General features: G+C 40.7%; 1 protein-coding gene across 1 annotated transcript in view; it reads left to right on the forward strand.

Moving 5' to 3' along the window:
• The window catches only part of LOC114783394 (zinc finger protein 271-like), a 29,165-nt gene extending 7,952 nt beyond the window's left edge, over window positions 1–21,213 (forward strand). The window contains exons 5-6 of the mRNA XM_028968867.1: window positions 17,442–17,603; window positions 20,233–21,213. Coding sequence (XP_028824700.1) covers window positions 17,442–17,603; window positions 20,233–20,663 — 593 coding nt within the window. The 3' untranslated portion in view covers window positions 20,664–21,213. The remainder of the gene's footprint in view (window positions 1–17,441; window positions 17,604–20,232) is intronic.
• Window positions 21,214–24,305: the final 3,092 nt, after the last annotated feature.

Here is a 24,305-nt window from a genome sequence, read left to right on the forward strand (position 1 = left end):
TTGTTGTGAGACCATTTTTTATCATTGTGATTCCTCACTAAATTTGTCTAAAACCCCTGCTTAAAGATGTATGTCATTTGATTAATCAGGCTCGAACTTATCTTTGGTGGCTTACAGTTGTTTGTTTTTACAGATCAGGAAATGAAATTCGCTGTTCAAAAATATAAAGAGGATACTGAGGATATTTTGCACCAGTTCAACAAGTATGACGACAGTTTAAGACAAGTGAAGAACCTTGAAACGCGACAGAGAAACTATTCGAAAGAGAAGCCCTACCAGTGTGTACAATGTAGGAAGTGTTTTTCAGATGCATCACACCTCAAAATACACACGAGGACGCATACTGGAGAGAAGCCCCACCACTGCGTACAATGTGGGAAGAGTTTTACACGAGTATCCAATCTAAAAACACACCAGAGGATACATACTGGAGAGAAGCCCTACCTGTGTGTACAATGTGGGAAGAGATTTGTACAAGCATCACACCTTGTTACACACAAGAAGATACACCTTGCAAATATGTACCAGTGCACTCTTTGCTCTAAATGCTTTACAACATTAGATCAACTCAAACATCATCAACATTTACATACTGAACAAAAGGCCGACAAGCGTACAGAGAAGAAATTGAAGAAATCAGATATCATCACACCTGTGAATTGGGTTGAAACAGTGGAAGTAACAGTGAAGGATGACAAGCAGGACTTGGATGATGTGATTCATTCAGGTGAGTAGGATAAAATTTTAGCATTTCAGAGTGGCTGAATTTTTGTAAATATCTATTTCATACACATACATATTTTAACAGACTATTAGTGTGATGCAGCATTTTATACATTTAGAAATATTATTTAGGAAAGGTCCAGTATATGCAGCCCTAATGTTCCACAGTCCAGGTTTTCGGTTATTATTAAAGGCCTTGTTCACACAAACGTGTGAATCTGGCTTTTTTTCTGGTTTTCATCGTGTTACGTACTCTGACCGTTTCTCTGCTCGTTTAAGCTAATCAATGCTTCCACATGGGCGTTCAGCACCAGCGTTCAGTTAGCTGTGTGTTTGGATGGTGTTAAATAAACACTGCATGCCATGTTTTATTGCAGTCTATTTCTGAATAAATCCTGACTGACGTTAAACTGCAAGTGTTCAACAGCATCAAGCAAACACCAGTGAAACGGCAATCGAAGGCGGCTACAAAACAGCAGAAATGCAGATGGTGTTCAGAGGGCATTCGTTTTGAACATCTGGGTGGATGAGGCCTTATAATCGTTTATTATCTACAGCTTTAATTTATTGAGAGGTCCCTCTGTCAGAGCTACAGAGACCGAAATCTTCTAATCAGGCCTTTATGGTAGAGTGGCCAGACAGAATCCACTCTTTAGTAAAAAGCACTTGGCATCCTGCCTGGACTTTGCTAACAGGCACTCGAAGGACAAAAAAAATCTGTCCTACATTGTCATCCCTACAGTGATCCCTAAATATGTCCAAGACTTAAAATGTCATGTCATTTGATTAATCAAACGTGTCTTTGGTGGCTTATGATGGTTGTTTATTTTCCACAGATCAGGAAATGAAATTTGCTGATCAAATGTGTAAAGAGGAAACTGAAGAAAATTTGCACCAGTTCAACAAGTATAACAACAGTTTAAGACAAGTGAAGAACCTTGAAACGCGACAGAGAAACTATTCGAAAGAGAAGCCTTACCAGTGTGAAGAGTGTGGGAAGAGCTTTACACGAGCACCAGACCTTACAAGACACCAGAGGACACATACTGGAGAGAAGCCCTACCAGGTTGTACAATGTGGGAAGAGTTTTACACCAGCATCACTCAAATGTAATGAACATTTACATACCGATGATAAGCTCTATAAGTGTTTCGCTGTCGTTAAACTGAAGAAATTAGATATAACCACACCTATACATTGTGGTAACATACTGGAACCAACAAGAATTGTTGTGAAGAAAGAGTTGGATATATTCTGTAGGAGATAAATATGTTATCAGAATGGCACACATTCTGCTCACATTCTACTATAGGTTCTCAGATACTAATTTGTCCCTCCAGGATCTCAACAATTGATGTAAATTCAACCAATCAGCGTAAATTTTGCGTTTTACACTTTGGTCGAAGCACCACATATTTTTTTTTTTTTTTTTTTGCAAGTTTTGACCTATCGCAACTCTTCCTACATTTTTAGTCACTCAAACGAAATCAGTTTTATTTCTATATTAACGAACATGGTGACGTGCAACACTTACCCATTTACTGATTAAAGTGCAAAATGAATTCCTGGAGGGACTGACATACAAACTTGCATACATATATAGTGCATCTGTGCACCTTAGGGAGAAATTATAGTGTTTTTGAATATGATTTAATGTAGGCACACCTATCCTTGGCCAGTTTCCCCCTTTCCTCTTTGCAGCACCTCTTAAACTCCATCAGGTCGGTTGGAACGCGTTGGTGCATGATGATGCAATCACAAGATTTCATTTTTTATTTTATTTTTTTAATAAATCTGAACAAATTTCAACAATTCTGTGTTTTTCTGTCAATATGGGGTGCTGTGTGTACATTAATGAGGGAAATTTTATTTATTTAGTTTAAGGGGGTCTGATTAATTTTTTGTTTATATACTGATATATTTTTATTTTTGAATCTCACATCCACTGTTTATTTCTAGGACTATTTATCTGTATATTGAACTTTTTATATATTATACAGTCGGCATATTGTCTAAGCCTTTTTTTTTGTGTAGGGGGGGGGGCTGCTCTTATACAGTCCACTTTTTGCTGTGACAATATACATTTTCTGATATCTTATTTCCATCTTATCTCTGCTCTATGTGACTCTTTGCTCAGCGTTAATTTGAGTATAAAGAAGTAGTTAATGTTCCATAACTTAATTTTAATTCATAATAATAACTCTAGCAACAATAAGCATTGTGATTATTAACACTCCTGGCGGGGTCTATAGAGGAGGCAGATGAGCACAGTATGATGCACACACAACAACAGTGGATCAAACAGGACCGGAGAACAGTTGGGTCATTTATGCAGTTCGGCTAATGGGAAAATGGGGATAAGGTGAACATAATTTAGACTCGACGAGACTCTATAATGGCAGCTCCTGGCAAAAACAAGTTTTTATTATGGCAATTTGCGTATACTCGAGAATCAGATAAATTGCAAAGTCCCTCTTTGAAAATGAACTTAATCCCAAAAAACTCACTTCCACTGCATTTCAGCCCTGCCATAAAAAGACCTGCTGAGATCATTTCAGTGATCCTCTCATTAACACAAGTGAGAGTTTTGAGGAACACAAGGCTGGAGATCATTCTGTCATGCAGACTGGACGCTTTAACAGGAGGGTGATGCTTGAAATAGTTTTCTTCCTCTGTCAACCATGGTTACCTGCAAGGAAACACATGCAGTCATCATTGCGATGCATAAAAAGTGGCACTGCTGACACTGCCAAGGACTAAGGCAGACTGTGTCTTCTCTCTTCTCTGTCTTCTCTCCAAGACCTGAACACCTCTCTGTCATGGGCAGGAAAGATTGTAAATGATTCCTCCCAGTCTTTGAATTTTTTTAAACGCTTCTTTCTGGAAAGAGGCTGTGATCCATTAGGACATAAATCTGCCACCACCAAAGCAATTTTGGCAACAACAAAAAGGTTTGGATTAGGGCTGCACGAATTGGGAAAATATGCAATATTGTTGTTGAATATTGCGCTAACGGTATTTCTTGTGATATAACATTTCCCTAGAGAATTGCTTTTTAAATTATTATTATTAGTAGCTATTTTTAAAAAATAATTTACATATGTAATGATCATACTAAAATAAACAGGTAATATATATTCATCTGATCTAATTCAGGCTAAAAAGAAACAATATGTCAAGGCAGTTGCAAATATTTAGACTTAAAAACATTATGAATGACTTAAAACCCTCAGCAGATATTCTGGTTTGCTGTTATCATAGACCTGCCAACACAATATGAATTGCTTTCAAACATTAGTTTTTATTTACATGTGACCAAACACTCATATATATATATATTATTAAACAAAATACAGGTCCAAAAATTAGCATATTGTGATTAAGTTCATTATTTCCTGTAACGTACTTATAAACATTAGACTTACATATATTTTAGAATCATTACACACAACTGAAGGTAGTTCAAGCCTCTTATTGTTTTAATAATGATGATTTTGGCATACAGCTCATGAAAACCCAAAGCAGTGGACTGAGTCTGGAGTAGAAACATCCAGAGCCACCATGCACAGGCGTGTGCAGGAAATGGGCTACAGGTGCCGCATTCCCCAGGTCAAGCCACTTTTGCATGTCATTTGGAAATCAAGATGCCAGAGTCTGGAGGAAGACTGGGCAGAGGGAAATACCAAAATGCCTGAAGTCCAGTGTCAAGTACCCACAGTCAGTGATGGTCTGGGGTGCCATGTCAGCTGCTGGTGTTGGTCCACTGTCTTTTATCAAGGGCAGGGTCAATGCAGCTAGCTATCAGGAGATTTTGGAGCACTTCATGCTTCCATCTGCTGAAAAGCTTTATGGAGATGAAGATTTAATTTTTCAGCACGACCTGGCACCTGGTCACAGTGCCAAAACCTCTGGTAAATGGTTTACTGACCATCGTATTACTGTGCTCAATTGACCTGCCAACTCTCCTGACCTGAACCCCATAGAGAGTCTGTGGGATATTGTGAAGAGAAAGTTGAGAGAAGCAAGACCAAACACTCTGGATGAGCTTCAGGCCTCTATCGAAGCATCCTGGCCCTCCATAACACCTCAGCAGTGCCACAGGCTGATTGCCTCCATGCCACGCCGCATTGAAGCAGTCATTTCTGCAAAAGGATTCCTGACCAAGTATTGAGTGCATAACTGAACATGATTATTTGAAGGTTGACTTTTTTTGTATTAAAAACACTTTTTTTTTTAATTGGTCGGATGAAATATGAAATATTAAAACTATAAAAGGCTTGAACTACCTTCAGTTGTGTGTAATGAATTTGAAATATATGAAAGTCTAATGTTTATCAGTACATTACAGGAAATAATGAACTTTATCACAATATGCTATTGTTTTGAGAAGGACCTGCATTTAAGATAAGATAAGATCAACCTTTATTAGTCCCACAAGTGGAAAATAGCATTTGTCATGGCAGAAAGTGGATAGAAACAGAGGTAATGGCAGCAAAAAAATGTATATGTCTATGTATATATTTACAAATGTACAATTGATATCTACACATGTACAATGGGTAAAGTGCAATGGGTACACCAGTACAGTTGATAATTACCGTGATTGTCATGATCCGGACCGGCAGGGGTTACTCCGGATCCGGAGTCCGGACCGGAGTTTCATGTTCGTACTGTGTAATGTTTCCTGATCGTGTTCACCTGGTGTCTATTTATATAATTGTATAAAACTATCCTGTTCGTGTCTGTTCGCCATCGGGTCATTGTGCATGTTCATGTTCCCCTGTCTTGTGTATTTTGTATTAAACCCCTGTCCTGTGATCGTGCGAATGCGTCCTCCTTCATCGCCATGTCCAGCCCACCCGTGACAGAATGACCCGACCACGTGGACGCAGCCGATCTATGCCCCGCTGAGATCCAGGGAGCCGTGGATGGTCGGGAGGACGTCTGCTCCATAGTTCCATGTTCAAGATTCTATGTATGGACGTCCCTCGACGCCGCCGTCTCGTCCGCATTCCAGCAACACAGCTCTGGTAAACGCCAGTGTCCTGCCCAAGATCCAGTCCATGTTTTTAAAGTTTTCCCAAGCGTGACAGACTCTCGGCGGCCTACGAAAGCTTCCGTGGGGTCGAGAGGATCTGTCACGCGGTCCATGTTCCCCCTGGCGATTCCGGAGGCGGGGAGTACCGACGAATCCGTAGTTCAGGTGCAGTTCAGGTGCTCCCGGCGTTAACCAGGACGAGGGAGGCGGCGAACTTCCCAGCGGGGCGTGCTGGAGACTGACTGGAGTGACTGTGCCTGTGGACGGCGGACAGGACGCCGGTCCCCCACGGACGAGCCGTGCTTTGGCCCGGGCCTGACGCCGCGGTGCAGGACAACCGCCACTCGTCCTTAAGGACGTCTCCTCCCTTTCATGGACCGTTTTGTGGGCACTCCCAGGTGGTAGTGCTTTTAGGGGGCAGTACTGTCATGACCCGGACCGGCAGGGGTTACACAAGATATTTCCTAGCCAGCTTACTCCGGTGTGTGAAGTCGATCTGATGAACTTTCCAGCAAGTGAGAGGGTCCATCTCACTGTCTATGGTGGGACACATCATGTAGTTGTTCAGTTCAACTTCCACAGTGTGTGATGGTTCCATAGATGATGGAGCTGGGGATGTCTTGAAGAAACTGCCCAGGGACTTTTTGGCCTTCTTTAAGGTGACATCTGTTGGACCCATGCCCTGGTGATCTTGATTACTTAGGTCTTGCACCTAAAATAGAGAAATAAAGTAACTGTAATCACATTTAGTTATAGTGCATTATTTTGTCACTATTGTCATATTAGCATTTACCTTTGGCACAACTGCTTCAATTGTCAGAGCTGATGTAGTTGGCTTTGAATCTGGGGTCCATAAAGGAGGTCATGTCCAGCAGTTCTTGAGTTGCTGGGTTGTCATACTTGGTGTTCATGTACTCTAGAATCTTCATCTTTATGGACTTTGTTAGATCACTGTCTTCTTCCTTTGCAGCAAGAATTGAGGTGTTCGTCAAGAGAATTATAGGTTTCACATATGAGACACTTACGTAGCTTTCACCTGATAGAGCATTTGTAAATTCTTGCAAAGGATGCAATGCCTGGTTTACAGACTCCAGTACATCTAGGTCCTGCCAAGAAGGAACTAAATGTCTTGATGTCTTTCTGTGTGCTGACAGGACGTTGCTTATGTCCCGCTGCTGCTCTAGAACCCTCTGAATCATTCTCTGCCTTGTAGGGCATTCTGTGATGAGGGAGTGCTCTACGAGGTTGTGCTCTCTCTGTGCTTTTTTCAGTGTCATTTTCCCCTTCCAGTTTTTTTTTTTTTCTTTTTTACTTTTTGCAGAGACCAACAGCTTGAGTTATTCACTCATCACTTTTAACAGGATTTTCTGAAGAGTTAAGAAAAAAACAAAACAAGGACATACAGGGTGTAAAAACATTATTATAAATATTATAATTACAATATAACAGCATTTGAGATGTGAGCTATTTGAAATTGTCAGCTACAATTTGCTAACCTGTGAAATATGTTTCCCAAATAAACACATTATCTTAAATATTACAATGTGTGACCCTGCCTATGATAACCCAACTAAAGTCATTTTTTGCCAACTCTCTGTTTTATACATAAAATAAAGCTACAAAATTTAAAGAACATTTTCTAAAAATTTAACCTTGATATCTTTAATACTGACCAAGTAAGGCCATGTCAAAGTTTTGACAAATTACAAACAGGTTTTAGAGATATTTCGATGTATAAACAAACATTTCCAACACTGGTGCATCTTTGAACCATAATTATCCTGACTGTGTGTCATATACCAAATTAAAGCTTACATTCTCCCATTTCAAGTGATATATGACACATTTATGGAACAATTCCTCAGAAAAAAATACCTCAGAATTACCTCAGTGTTAGCATCGAAGTCTTTTTTTTTTTGAGAGAGAGATATACCAAGCATAAAATGTGGGTGAAATAGCCTGGTTAGATTGACAAAACGTTTGACAAAACAAAGCACTGTTTCTGATGTGTTTCACAGTGACACAAAGCAACACACACAGAAAGCAGCACCCGGCTAAAGTCACCATTTTTCTACCTTCTCTTTACCTGACGTGACTGCTGCGGATGCGCATTGATCTTAATGTCTGTATGCACTTCATAATAAATAGAACAGTAGTTCCTAAAGTAATAATACCCAAATCACCATTTGTTTTTGCACATAAAGTAATCCCAAAGTAATCCCATTTTCCGGTGGAAATTGGATAGGTAAAGTGAATAAAATCTTGAATTTCACAATTTATCCTGTTAGAAATTACATTTCAAACATTACATCTGAAAACCTCAGTACATAATCTATCATTTACTGCAATAAACCTATATGGCATATTGTTGACATTTTTCTCGCTATGACTAATTTGACGCCCTTTATTTCATAATTACATTTGGTGATTTTAGTCGGATATCCAAAATCATGTCGATACTACATGCAACTATACAAACAACTGTACATTTTTTTTATCATTGCAAATACAAGCATTCAATACTCACCGATGGCCAGATGCAAGCGATGACCAAAGCATTGTAGTCTGACCCAATTATTAAGTTTGGTAGCCTTCACCACATTGGGGCCGTTGTCCGTTGTAATGGACACTTGATTTTCCTCTTTTAAGTTCCAACTGGCTAAAACATCCCGCAGCCCATGTGCTATGTTTTCGCTGGTGTGGGATTCGGGAAAGTACACAACTCCCAGACAGCGTGCTTTCAATTCAAATTCTTGAGTAAGAAAGTGAACGGTATAGCTCATGAAGAGCTCAGTCGTGTGACTGGACCACAGGTCAGTGGTGTTAGTGTAGAAGTCCACTTGGCTCAGCTCGGAACTCACTGTCTTCACGCAAGTGTCGTACATCTGTGGAATTGCTACATGAGAAAAATAATTTCTCGATGGCAGCTGATATCTTCGGTCCAATTTGTTAATTAGACCCACAAAACCTTCTTTGCTCATGGTGTTAACAGGCATCATGTCTAAAAAGCGTGTGATAGCCTCTGTTAATTCCTTGTGGAGTTTTCAACGTTTTTTTGTATGACGTTGCATTTGTAAAACCTTGATTGATGGTTGTCTGTATGACTCTTTTATTGTTACGTGGCTTTTCGTTAGCAGTTTTAGTAGATTTGGCCTTAGACTTTTGGAAGTTTTCATACAGCTCCTTATGGTTGTGTTCCAGGTGACTGTGGAGATTAGTTATATTTCCTCTCGACGTGACCACAGTTTTTCGTGGTACATGCATTTTTAGACACAAGTTCTTCGCTGCTGTCATTTTTCTTCGCTTGTCTCCACTCCTGCCAATTTATTTATTCTCTGCTCTGAGCCGCTAGGTTCACCTTTTGGCCCGGTCTAGCCAATAGCATTATATCACCTACGGGTATAAAGATAGTAAGGGCCCATCTGATTGGTCAACTTTGGACACACAAATTCTTGGCACATAAATTAATGCTGCGTCCGAAATCGCATACTACTTGAGTAGGTACTACATTTGAATTTGTACGTACTGCGCTACCATTAAAACAGTATGTTCTATATAGTATGAATGAGGGTGGTATGAATGGAATTCGGACGTACTACTGTGTTGATGTTGTTATTTTTAACCTTTACAGAGGGCATATTCCCACAAGTGTAATTTAACCACAATGAACAACGTTCTCCTTAAGGTACTTACACTTGAAAAGAGCCGTTTCCAGCCATGTTTCGAATATGACGCTGCCTTTCCCGCTACCTTATGGGATATTGTCATATATCGCCCTCCAGGACCACTTGGGACCTTTATTGACGAATTGGACACTCTGCTCAGCATTTTCTCCTTAGACACCCCCCTAACTCTCCTTGGTGACTTCAACCTTCCACCAGCCAAACTCCAATCATCCTGCCTTCTTCCTCTTCTCCACTATTTTTCCTTGACCAACAACAACATCTCTCCCACACACAAAGGAGGGAATGTCCTGGGCCTGGTCTTCAGTCGTCCTTCCCCAACTTCTGACCTTTCTTCCACTCCCCTTCACATCTCTGACCACCACTTCCTGACCTTCACACTCACTCTACCTACAGGATGCACAACTGTCCCCTATCCATCCTTCATTCGACACAACCTTCACATTGTCTCACCTTCATCTGTATCTTCCTGCATTCTTTTACATCTCCCAACCTCTGATTCATTCTTCTCCTTACCACTAGAGACAGCTACTAACTCTTTCCTCACCTCACTTTCCCTTTCCATGGATCACCTCTGTCCTCTATCAACAAAACCCAAAAGGACTTCTCCCCTTGCGCCCTGGCTCTCCGATACATCACGCAGTAATCGAATAGTACTTTGAGAGGCGGAGAGAAAATACAAGAAATCACAGCTTGACTCAGACCTATTGCATTACCAGAATCTTCTGCACAAATTTTCCACTAACCTCACTTCTGCTAAAACTGCTTTCTACAAGGCAAAACTTGTAGAAAAAATATGAATATGGAGATATAAAAAAGTCCTGCCCTGGTTATTAACTTCAGTCAATAAACAGCATTCTGTTGTAAGTGTCTTTTTTTTTCATTTACATGGGAGAGAGTTACATATAGGTGTCACGTTCCTAAGTCTAGGGGTCTCAGAAACGCAACAAGGGTGTGGAGAGGAGGAGGTCCACTGTTACACACTCACCAGCAAACAAAGCGTACAAACAGTGCTTTTATTCACAGTGAGCTAACAGGTACAATATACAGCAGACTCAGGACAGTTAATAAACATCAAAACAGCCTAAAGGAAGGGATGGTATAACAGGGATATCTCAAAACGCGCACAAGTCAACAAAAAGGGAACATAACAGGCTTAACAGCTAATAGGCTAACAACAAAGAGATCTATCACACAAAGCAACAAGACACACTAATGAGATCCCCAACGGAGCTCCATGCAGATCTCCGTGGACCCTGGGGACCTCCCAAAAGCATAAGGGCCTAGCAGACCCTGGGGACTTCCCAAACACAATCCAAAGTCTCTTTAAATAGGTGGAGGTGACCAATGGCAGGTGGTAGGTGGAGCTGGAAGGCTTCAACTCCTCCCATGAAGTCAACCTAAAAGAGACAGGACGCAAAAATCACAGCCAGACACATAGAACACGTGGGAGCATACGTCCAGGGACGTAACATAGGACAGACTGCATTGTCTGTGGAGTGGATGGGGGTCCAGATTCTGTAGGAGCTGGGTCTTCATGTGCATTAGTGTCACACCAATCATCATGATGACGGTCTTGAAGATAGTGACATCCTCAACAGACTTGATTATGTAGCTCGTGACTGAGGTTGTGTGTTCCTCCATGTCCACTGAGTGGTCATCGGTGCCTGCATCGGTGCCTCTAAACATCTCCCAAAATGTGCAGTCAAAACAGTCCTGGCTGGGAGAGATGGCCCCCTGGGGCCACATTCTTACCGCTCTGATAGCTGCTTGATAATGGGTATGTAAGATGGGGTGAGAGGTATGGAAATGTGGTCCGATTGTCCGAGGTGGGTGAGGGGTGTAGCCTTGCATGCACGTTGGATCTTTGTGTAAAAGTGGTCTAGCATTTTGTCCCCTGGTGTTGCAAAATCAATGTTCTGATGGAATTTTGCAGTACTGTTTTGAAGTTTGTCTCCTGCGACAATGAAAAAGCCATCCAGGTAGACTGTCTGCAGGTTGCTGCTGATGTTGTAGAGTTCACTGAGTTCACTGTGCTATAGCATTGTTGCTAGTGCTAGGTGGGATGTATAATGCAATGATGATATTATCAGCTACAGCTCATACTAATTTGAAACTACCCGATGAGCAGGAATCTGTCATGGCGGAAGCAGGTTAGCGTGTCTAGATGGATAGCAGAGTCTGTGGTGCCATCGAGCATCCAAGTTTCAGTGAAAATATAAATGCAGAAATGTCTTATCTCTTCCCGGGAGATTAGAAGCAGTCTTGGACAATAAGATAAGATCAACCTTTATTAGTCCCACAAGTGGGAAATTGCACTGTCATGGCAGAAAGTGGATAGAACAAAGGTGAGGTATACCTGTACACCTGTACAATTGGTGACTACCATGGTGTATTTGATGTTTGTGTTTGCGTGCCAGTGTGTGTTTGCTTGGCTGTGTGTGTGTGGCCAACTGTGAGGTCTTTGTTGTGGAGTCTGACATCAGTTGGAAGAAAAGACCTTCTGAACCTCTCCTTCCCACATCGTGGGTGCAGCAGCCTGCCACTGAAGGAGCTGCTCAGTGCTGTCATAGTTTCCTGCATGGGGTGGGAGATGTTGTCCAGCAGGGATGATAGTTTAGCTACCGTTCTCTTGTCACAGGCCAGTTTATTGTCCAAGAAGTGTATGCTGGACGGGAGCAGAGACTGTATCGCTGATCTGCTGTGCTTAGCTTTATGCCTAGCAAGAATCCCAGCTTGCTTGCTGCACTTCCAGCTTGTTGCACACTGCTTTCGACAAGCCCGGCTGTGGGCTCTTGGTGGTGCCACGATCTGTCCACTAGGAACCTGGAGAATATCGCAGCGGTGGAGTCTCTCCGGTGTGTTATTATCAGGCTTAAATAGATGACGAATTTTGAGGTGGAGAAGTTGTTGACCATTGTAAACTTGTTTGTCTGTGGTTCTGATGGTCATAACCACCTTTACATGACACCAAACACAAATATGATACAAAAAGATCTCCTCTCGATCTCATGTAGATTCCTTCTCTACAATATCAGACGGATTCACCCTTATCCTTCAACACAGGCCACCAGATACTTGATCACGACTGAATTACTGGAATTCTCCTCTAGCAGGTCTACCTCTGAATGCCATACGGTCTCTACAACTGATACAGAATTAGCAGCACGACTGGTTTTCAACCTTCCCAAATTCTCCCACATCATCACACTGTTACGCTCCCTCCACTGGCTCCCAGTAGCTGCCAGCATTAGATTCAAAATACTGATGCTGGCTTACAAAGCCAACCACGGGGTCCAACATTCCTACCTGACAGCCCTTATTATACCTCACACTGCACCTCACACTCTCCCACGCTCCAGTACTGCCCCTGCACCGCTGAAGGTATGAGGAAGACACTCATCTAGACTCTTGTCTGTCTTGGGCCCTAGATTGTGAAATGAAATTCCCTTGAGGTCAGCACAGCAGTAGTCACTGAGTATTTTAAGACCTTCCTGTTTAAAGAATACTTATAGTCTGACTTATGCAATAAAAGACTACAACAGTGAACTAAAATGATTCAATTTGTAACCCAGCCTCTTCTGTGTTTCTCGTCCACTTCTGAGCCCCTCTTGAGACTCTGCATTGTGTTTTAATATCGATTTAAATTTAAAGTGAAGTGATTGTCACATGTGTTACATAACAGCACAGCACACAGTGCACTCAGTGAAATTTGTCCTCTGCATTTAACCCATCACCCTGAGTGAGCAGTGGGCAGCCATGACAGGCGCCCGGGGAGCAGTGTGTGGGGACGGTGCTTTGCTCAGTGGCACCTCAGTGCTACCTTGGCGGATCGGGATTCGAACCAGCAACCTTCTGATTACGGGGCCGCTTCCTTAACCGCTAGGCCACCTACCTTTTGTGGGATTGTGTTGGTGATCCTTATTAAAGATATTTAACGAGTTGTGCAGTATTTTCTACACCTGTCTTACCTTCCATAAAAGCAAAAAACAAGTGAAGACAATCTGGCATCCTACCTGGAAATGACCCTGGAAATTCCCAATTCCCACCCTGTGGTGCACACCAGCCACTACTTTACATATTCATAGTTGGGGGTCTTAGTGAATCAGAACTGATTACTTCATTGATGGTAACATGAAAGCACATTGTAAGTCACTCTGGATAAGGGCGTCTGCCAAATGCATTAAATGCAAATGTAAGTGGAGATTAGAAAGATCCAACCTGACCTCACAACTAAACTACAACCCCTGTTTCTCCAACATTTGTGAATAGACTACATATTTTTTTTTAAGTTGAACCATTTTATGAAAAAGACTATTACGTGATTTTAAAAAAAGCTTAAAGATTTTGTGTATTATTTAAAATAATTTGAGAAGGAGACTCAGATTCATCAAGTGAATCTTTATGAAAATAAACCTAAAAGCACAAATAGCAGCTACCGATACAAGCACGTGATAGTTTCGTTTCGTTGTATTTGATGATTATCCAGAGCCTCCTGTGTCCCTTGGAGTCGATTTCTGAAATTGACGAATCTGCTGCCGTTTGACGAATCTGCTGTTTATATCTGCAGTAAAACCAAGTAAAACACAAGTAAGTGCACGCACAAGTCACCCTGCTGACGTAAATGATCCGTTTGGGGAATTTTTATGATTTTGGGTTTTGGTAAGTAATTTTATTCTACATAAAATATAATAAAATGTAGAAACGAGTGTTATTTGGACTGTTTAAAGTGGCGGTCTGGTGAGGGAGGAGCAGGAGCGGGCTGGTGAACCTGGTTAACAGCAACATATACAGTTATGCTAAAGTAGTTTCACGTTAGCAGCTAAATGCTCATTCAGACTGATGTCTGGGATCATTCACACTTTTAATGTGGAGACTTTTTCTTCACTGTTCTTTATACAACACATTTCCAACATCACCAATCACATTTAAATAAGAAATGATTGTCTGTAAAAGACTGCAGCAGCTCACATGAGCTACAAGCCTTTTCATGTGAATAGAGAGAAGCTGGAGTTGGTTGTGCTCTCTGTAAAATTAGCTGCAACTGAGGAATCTCCTGGGAATCATTTATAAAGGTGACTGTGTGTCTCTATAAAATCTCAGACATCTGCTTTGTCTATTTATGTGTGTTTTATAGGAATACCGTGTATGTTGGGTGTTCTGCAGAAAATAATTCTAGAATGATTATTGGTGATAAGATCATTGTTGAAAGAACCTTCTGCTTCATTCCAAGGTCCCAAGATGGATCCCAGTCTGTCTCTGTTACCTGCTGATCTGAGGATTGTAGACCAGAGTAGCACACATGTTAAACCAGAAATATCACCAGATACCATCACATCTCTGAACTGCAGTAAAATACTGGAACCAACAGGAATTGTTGTGAAGAAAGAGTCAGAAGAATATTCAGGTGAGTGGAGTCAAAAAGTTTGGAGGGGCTTTTAGTCATCTCGATATCAGTAGGAATTTTAGAAGTGACCATATTCTGTCTGAAACGTGTAGTGGGCTGCAGCGGCCAGAAATGTGAATGATACGCAATTTCGCATTTTACAATGGATTCCATTTTATTTGTTATATTCCACGATTCCTCTGTGTTTTCTGTATCGTGGAAATAATCTATATTATTAACCAATGAGTTTCTTTTGTGCAATGGAAGGTCCACACATTCTGCTCCACTAGTGCCTTTCATGGCTGCTCACTGCTCACATTTTGTTGTCACCATGTGCTGTTCTTGCTGTGTACCACAACGACAAAAACAGTTTCACTTTCAATACCCACTTTTTTTCCTCGCTAATTGTGACCAAAACCCCTGTTTAAAATGTCATGTCATTTTATTAATCAGGTTATGGTTATGGTTAATTTTTTTTTTTTTTTTTTACAGAACAGGAAATGAAATTTGCTGATCAGAGGTGTAAAGAGGAAACTGAAGAAAAGTTACACCAGTTCAACAAGTATGACGACAGTTTAAGACAAGTGAAGATCCTTGAAATACGACAGAGAAAACATTCTAAAGTGAACACTTACCAGTGTGAAGAGTGTGGGAAGAGTTTTACACAAGCAGGATCCCTTAAAATACACAAGAGGATACATACTGGAGAGAAGCCCTACCAGTGTGTACAATGTGGGAAGAGTTTTGCAGAAGCATCAAACCTTAAAATTCACAAGAGGACACATACTGGAGAGAAGCCCTACCAGTGTGTACAATGTGGGAGGAGTTTTACACAAGCATCACAGCTTAAAACACACAAGAGGACACATACTGGAGAGAAGCCCTACCAGTGTGTACAATGTGGGAAGAGTTATAAACAAGCATCAAACCTTATAATACACAAGAGGACACATACTGGAGAGAAGCCCTACCAGTGTGTACAATGTGGGAAGAGTTTTGCAGAAGCAGGAAACCTTAAAAGACACAAGATGACACATCCTGTAAATATGTACCAGTGCACTCTTTGCTCTAAAGGCTTTAGCACATTAGATCAACTGAAACATCATCAACATTTACATAATGAAGAAAAGTCTGACAAGCATACAGAGAAGAAATTGACGAAATCATGTATCATCACACCTGTGAATTGGGTTGAAACTGTGGAAGTAACAGTGAACGATGAGAAGCAGGATTTGGATGGTGGGATTCATTCAGGTGAGTGAAATAACATAAATAGAGGGTGAATTTTTGTTAATATGTATTTCATACACACAAATACAAAATTCCCCAGACTGTAATAGTGTGATGGAGCGTTTTATACATTTAGAAATGTTATTCAGGAAAGGTTTTGTACATGTAGCCCTCATGTTCCCCAGTGCAGGTTTGGGCTTTAATAAAAAAATTTTTTTGCCCACTTGGATAACGAACCGAAACCATAATAATAAAATCGTGTTTTAAATCAGCTGATTTGTTTGCATTCGGAACTGACAGCCATTTCGCCACATCTGACCGTGCATTTACATTACGTTGGTCTGTGCAACCGGAAAAACGTGTAGTGGGCTACAGCGGCCAGAAACGTGAATTATATGCAATTTTGTATTTTACAACGGATTCCCTTTTATTGGTTAGATTCCGCGATTCCGCCATCTTTTCTGTATCGTGGAAATCATAGGGCCCTACTGTAGTCACAAGGTATTCCAAATGATTTGATACATTGAGCCCCCTTGTGCAAGGGACTGTCCCCACTTTCTGCTCCACCCGTGGCTTTCATGGCTGCCCACTGCTCACTAAGGGCAGAGGACACATTTCGTTTTCCTCATGTGCTGTTCTTGCTGTGTACCACAATGACAAAAACAGTTTCACTTTTAATACCCACTTTATTTCTCGCTAATTGTGAAAAACCCCTGTTTAAAATGTCATGTCATTTTATTAATCAAGTTTAAACATGAAGGCTAATGGTTTTTTGTTTTCACAGATCAGGAAATGAAATTTGCTGATCAGAGGTATAAAGAGGAAACTGAAGAAAAGTTACACCAGTTCAACAAGTATGACGACAGTTTAAGACAAGTGAAGATCCTTGAAACAGGACAGAAGAGTTTCTCGAAAGAGAAGCCCTACCAGTGTGAAGAGTGTGGGAAGAGCTTTCCATATGCATCAAACCTTAAAATTCACAAGAGGACACATACTGGAGAAAAGCCCTACCAGTGTGTACAATGTGGGAAGAGTTTTGCAGAAGCATCAAACCTTAAAATTCACAAGAGGACACATACTGGAGAAAAGCCCTACCAGTGTGTACAATGTGGGAAGAGTTTTGCACGAGCATCATACCTTAAAATTCACATGAGGACACATACTGGAGAAAAGCCCTACCAGTGTGAAGAGTGTGGGAAGAGCTTTCCACATGCATCAAACCTTAAAATTCACAAGAGGACACATTCTAAAGAGAAGCCCTACCAGTGTGTACAATGTGGGAAGTGTTTCATAGGAGCAGGAACCCTTAAAAAACACAAGAGGACACATACTGCAAATATGTACCAGTGCACTCTTTGCTCTAAATGCTTTACAACATTAGATCAACTCAAACATCATCAACATTTACATAGTGAAGAACAGGCCGACAAGCGTACAGAGAAGAAATTGAAGAAATCCGATATCGCACCTGTGAATTTGATTGAAACGGTGGAAGTAACAGTGAATGAAGAGAATCCGGACTTGGATGATGTGATTCATTCAGGTGAGTGAAATAAAATTTAAGCATTTCAGATAGCGGGTTAATTTTTAAAAATATGTATTTCATACATACATTTTTTCCCAGACAGTAATATTGTGATGGAGCTTTTTATACATTCAGAAATATTATTCAGGAAAGGTCCAGTATATGCAGCCCTCGAGTTCCCCAGTGTAGGTTTTGTTTTTTTATTAAGGCCTTTTCACACGAACGTCTGAACCAGGTGTTTTTCTGGTGTTTGTGGGAGGATTAGGTGAATGTCATCTGACCGTTTCATTGCTCATTGAAATAAATCAATGCGTCCACATGGGCGTTCAGCACCAGTGTTCAGTTAGGTGTGTGTTCAGAGGGCATTCATTTTGAACATCCACGTGGATGAGGCCTTATAAGCGAAAGTGATGTGATTGTCATTGCGATACACAGCACAGCTCACATTGACACATTGAAATCATCACCCTTGGTGAGCAGTGGGCCGCCATGACAGGGGCCTGGGGAGCAGTGTGTGGGGACGGTGTTTTGCTCAGAGGCACCTTGGCGGATCGGGATTCAAACTGGTAACCTTCTGATTACGGGGCCACTTCATTAACCGCTAGGCCATCACTGCCCCATTTTTTGTAGACACAGTACAAAATAATTTTGTAAATTGTATCTGTGCCAAGTGGGATTTGAACCTGGGTCTTCTGGTTCATAGGCAAGTGTGTTACCCACTAGGCTACTACCACCCAGGTAATTTTTAAAAAGGGTGAAGGTCATTTAAAGGTAATAAAAAAAATAAAAAAAAAACTCCATGAAATCTTGCAATTCAATTATGCATTGAACAGTTTTGTGTTGCAGTGAAATCCATGGAACTAATTTGAAGATTATCAACACAAAAAAAAAAAAAAACAATTCTGATTGGAGAACAAAGTAATCTGGTATGAGCAAGTAGACCCAAAATGGTGTAAATTTTATACAGGGTGGGCCATTTATATCCATACACCTTAATAAAATGGGAATGGTTGGTGATATTAACGTCTTGTTTGTGGCACATTAGTATATTTGAGGGGGCAAACTTTTCAAGATGGGTGGTGACCATTTTGAAGTCGGTCATCTTGGATCCCACTTTTGTTTTTTCAATAGGAAGAGGGTCATGTGACACATCAAATTTATTGGTAATTTCACAAGAAAAACAATGGTGTTGTTTTAACGTAACTTTATTCTTTCATGAGTTATATACAAGTTTCTGACCACTTATAAAATGTGTTCAATGTCACCAATGTCATTCCCATTTTATTAAGATGTATCCATATAAATGGCCCACCCTGTAGATTGTCCAAAATTTCCCTTCATATGGTTTTGGTCAAAGAATGATTCATTTACTGAAAATAATAAAATAATTTAGCTTACCTGTGGTCAAAAAGTATTACCAATTATTTGATACCCTGCGCAATTGGGGGGGCAGTGGTGGCCTAGCGGTTAAGGAAGCGGCCCTGTAATCAGAAGGTTGCAGGTTCGATTCCCGATCCGCCAAGGTGCCACTGAGGTGCCACTGAGCAAAGCACCGTCCCCACACACTGCTCCCCGGGCGCTTGTCATGGCTGCCCACTGCTCACTCAGGGTGATGGGTTAAATGCAGAGGACAAATTTCACTCTTCCAACTCAAACATCACCAACATTTACATACTGAACAAAAGGCCGACAAGCGTACAGAGAAGAAATTGAAGAAATCAGATATCATCACACCTGTGAATTTGGTTGAAACAGTGGAAGTAACAGTGAAGGATGAGAAGCAGGACTTGGATGATGTGATTCATTCAGGTGAGTAGGATAAAATTTTAGCATTTCAGATAGTGGCTGAATTTTTGTAAATATCTATTTCATACACATATATATTTTAACAGACTAATAGTGTGAGGGAGCATTTTATACATTATATTATTAAATATTATTTAGGAAAGGTCCAGTATATGCAGCCCTAATGTTCCACAGTCCAGGTTTCGGTTATTATTAAAGGCCTTTTTCACACAAACGTGTGAATCTGGCTTTTTTTCTGGTTTTCATCGTGTTAAGTACTCTGACCGTTTCTCTGCTCGTTTAAGCTAATCAATGCTTCCCCATGGGCGTTCAGCACCAGCGTTCAGTTAGCTGTGTGTTTGGATGGTGTTAAATAAACACTGCATGCCATGTTTTATTGCAGTCTATTTCTGAATAAATCCTGACTGACGTTAAACTGCAAGTGTTCAACAGCATCAAGCAAACACCAGTGAAACGGCAATCGAAGGCGGCTACAAAACAGCAGAAATGCAGATGGTGTTCAGAGGGCATTCGTTTTGAACATCTGGGTGGATGAGGCCTTATAATCGTTTATTATCTACAGCTTTAATTTATTGAGAGGTCCCTCTGTCAGAGCTACAGAGACCGAAATCTTCTAATCAGGCCTTTATGGTAGAGTGGCCAGACAGAATCCACTCTTTAGTAAAAAGCACTTGGCATCCTGCCTGGACTTTGCTAACAGGCACTCGAAGGACAAAAAAAATCTTTCCTACATTGTCATCCCTACAGTGATCCCTAAATATGTCCAAGACTTAAAATGTCATGTCATTTGATCAATCAAACGTGTCTTTGGTGGCTTATGGTGGTTGTTTATTTTCCACAGATCAGGAAATGAAATTCGCTGATCAAATGTGTAAAGAGGAAACTGAAGAAAATTTGCACCAGTTCAACAAGTATAACAACAGTTTAAGACAAGTGAAGAACCTTGAAACGCGACAGAGAAACTATTCGAAAGAGAAGCCTTACCAGTGTGAAGAGTGTGGGAAGAGCTTTACACGAGCACCAGACCTTACAAGACACCAGAGGACACATACTGGAGAGAAGCCCTACCAGGTTGTACAATGTGGGAAGAGTTTTACACCAGCATCACTCAAATGTAATGAACATTTACATACCGATGATAAGCTCTTTAAGTGTTTCGCTGTCGTTAAACTGAAGAAATTAGATATAACCACACCTATACATTGTGGTAACATACTGGAACCAACAAGAATTGTTGTGAAGAAAGAGTTGGATATATTCTGTAGGAGATAAATATGTTATCAGAATGGCACACATTCTGCTCACATTCTACTATAGGTTCTCAGATACTAATTTGTCCCTCCAGGATCTCAACAATTGATGTAAATTCAACCAATCAGCGTAAATTTTGCGTTTTACACTTTGGTCGAAGCACCACATATTTTTTTTTTTTTTTTTTTTTTTTTTTGCAAGTTTTGACCTATCGCAACTCTTCCTACATTTTTAGTCACTCAAACGAAATCAGTTTTATTTCTATATTAACGAACATGGTGACGTGCGACACTTACCCATTTACTGATTAAAGTGCAAAATGAATTCCTGGAGGGACTGACATACAAACTTGCATACATATATGGTGCATCTGTGCACCTTAGGGAGAAATTATAGTGTTTTTGAATATGATTTAATGTAAGCACACCTATCCTCGGCCAGTTTCCCCCTTTCCTCTTTGCAGCACCTCTTAAACTCCATCAGGTTGGTTGGAACGCGTTGGTGCATGATGATGCAATCACAAGATTTCATTTTTTATTTTATTTTTTTAATAAATCTGAACAAATTTCAACAATTCTGTGTTTTTCTGTCAATATGGGGTGCTGTGTGTACATTAATGAGGGAACATTTATTTATTTGTTTATTTAATGGAATTTAGCAAATGGCTGAATTATGAAAAGTTTAAGGGGGTCTGATTAATTTTTTGTTTATATACTGATATATTTTTATTTTTGAAACTCACATCCACTGTTTTTTCTAGGACTATTCATCTGTATATTGAACTTTTTATATTATACAGTCTTTTTTTTGCGGGGGGGGGGGGGGGGGGGGGCTCTCCTCCATGTGACTCTTTGCTCAGCGTTAATTTGAGTATAAAGAAGCAGTTAATGTTCCATAACTTAATTTTAATTTATAATAATAACTGTAGCAACAATAAGCATTGTGATTATTAACACTCCTGGCGGGGTCTATAGAGGAGGCAGATGAGCACAGTATGATGCACACACAACAACAGTGGATCAAACAGGACCGGAGAACAGTTGGGTCATTTATGCAGTTCGGCTAATGGGAAAATGGGGATAAGGTGAACATAATTTAGACTCGACGAGACTCTATAATGGCAGCTCCTGGCAAAAACAAGTTTTTATTATGGCAATTTGCGTATACTCGAGAATCAGATAAAGTCCCTCTTTGAAAATGAATTTAATCCCAAAAACACTAATTTCCACTGCATTTCAGTCCTGCCACAAAAGGACCTTCTGAGATCAGTGATCCTCTCACTAACACAAGTGAAAGTGTTCTCATTTTGGAGGGCAGCCAATCACCTCAAGCTGAATCCCACCAAAACTGAACTAATATTCATTCCAGCAGATTTTTCACCACATCAGGATCTTGCTATTTACCTGGACAACTCACAGCTCTCACCTTCTACAACAACCTTGGAGTAACAATAGACAACCAACTCTCCTTCTCAACTCACATCAGCAATCTTTCCTGCTCATGTAGATTCCTTCTCTACAATATCAGACGAATCCATCCTTATCAACACAGGCAACCCAGATACTGGTTCAGTCCCTAGTGATCTCACGACTGGACTACTGTAGCTCCCTTCTAGCTGGTCTACCTCTAAGTACCATCCGACCTCTACAACTCATACAAAATGCAGCAGTACGACTGATCTTCAACCTTCCCAAATTCTCCCACACCGCCCCTCTGCTACGCTCCCTCCACTGACTCCCAGTAGCTGCACGCATCAGGTTCAAAATACTGATGCTGGCCTACAAAGCCAAACATGGAGTAGCACCATCCTACCTCACAGCCCTTATTACACCTCACACTGCACCTCGTATACTCCGAGCCTCCAGTACTGCTCGCCTGGTCCCTCCATCTCTGAAAGGACTAGGAAGACGTTCATCTAGACTCTTCTCTGTCTTGGCCCCTCGGTGGTGGAATGAACTTCCCCTCGAGGTCAGAACAGCTCAGTCACTGAGCACCTTCAAACGACAGCTCAAGACCTTCCTCTTTAGAGAATATTTAGATGAACCTTCTTATTGTTTCTTATGTATAGAAACTACAACAGAGTGAATAAAAAGATTGTATTTATTCAATTATGTTCATAATGAACCGGAACTGATCACTTCATCGATGATAACTTTGTAAGCACGTTGTAAGTCGCTCTGGATAAGGGCGTCTGCCAAATGCCGTAAATGTAAATGTGTTGGGGAGCACGAGGCTGGAGATCATTCTGTCATGCTGATTAAGTTAGAACAGCAGACTGGACGCTTTAACAGGAGGGTGATGCTTGAATTAATTTTCTTCCTCTGTTAACCATGGTTACCTGCAAGGAAACACATCCAGTCATCATTGTGTTGCATAAAAAGTGGCACTGCTGACACTGCCAAGGACTAAGGCAGACTGTGACTTCCCTCTTCTCTGTCTTCTCTCCAAGACCTGAACACCTCTCTGACATGGGCAGGAAAGATTGTAAATGATTCCTCCCAGTCTTGGAATTTCTTACTATATTGAGAGGAAAGAGGCTGTGATCCATTAGGACATAAAACCACCAAAGCAATTTTGGCAACAACAAAAAGGTTTGGATGCAAAAACATCCCATTCATTCCAAAGCATCACACTCAGCTGACTTGCTTCTGTGCGTTTTCATGTACAACTGTGGCATTTATCACAGTTACCATCAGTAGTGACAGGGAAAGTCCCCCTGGAGACACTCAGGGTTAAGAGTCTTTCACAGGGACACAATGGTACTAAGTGTGGTTTGAACCTGGGTCTTTGTGGTCTTCTAGTTCATAAGTGATTGTGTTGACACCTTGACTGTTTTGGCACAACATGGTAAATTTTCTGTTCTACCAGACAACAAGTTCATCAGTGAGTTTAAATTAAACAAACACTTAAATCTTTAAATGGTTTATTAGAAGTGGAGAAAATATATGAATACGGAGCTATGAAAAAGTCCAGCCGTGGAGGTGTTCCAGTTCCAAAGGTCTGCTCCTGTGGTGCCATCTACCCATTAATTACACCTGGGGGAAAAATAGAGAAGATGTGAGAAAGTCAGGAACTGGAGATCTGAGCTGCTGGCAAACTGACGTATGGTCTGAAGGTTGTGGTGGACGATTAATATTTCGATAGAGTCAAATTTCTTCTTTTCTCTTCCTTGATCAAAGTGTCCATGTTGGTGGAGTAAAAATAAGTAGATGCTTTTGTTCTAATGGATCTGTAACCTCTGGTCAGGAATAATTCCTCAGTCGCACCTTCATTAAATAACAATAATAACAACTATTGTGGTTATTATTATTATTACAAAAATGTGTTAAATATTCCTGCTGATTATAGCAACATAGAGAATGGTTTTAATTCTTTATGTTTGTCTTCTGCATAGATGAAGGAATGAAGTCGTGCACTTGTCCCTCCCATCATGACAGTTTCGTTGTCACCTGTATGGGCTGAGATTTGTGAATCTAAATTGCACAAACCGAATCTGAATTGCACAAAGTAAATATGAATAGTTTAAACTAAACCTGAATGTATTGATTTGAATCTGAGTTCCGAAGAAATTGAAACTGCATTTTCATGCAGTTTTCAGGAAGGCGAACAGTAGAGGACCTGAGCATACGTTCCTTCCGAAATACTATGGGGTTTTTGATTAGG

The sequence above is a fragment of the Denticeps clupeoides genome, unplaced genomic scaffold, assembly GCF_900700375.1.
Source record: "Denticeps clupeoides unplaced genomic scaffold, fDenClu1.1, whole genome shotgun sequence".
NCBI classification, from domain to species: domain Eukaryota; kingdom Metazoa; phylum Chordata; class Actinopteri; order Clupeiformes; family Denticipitidae; genus Denticeps; species Denticeps clupeoides.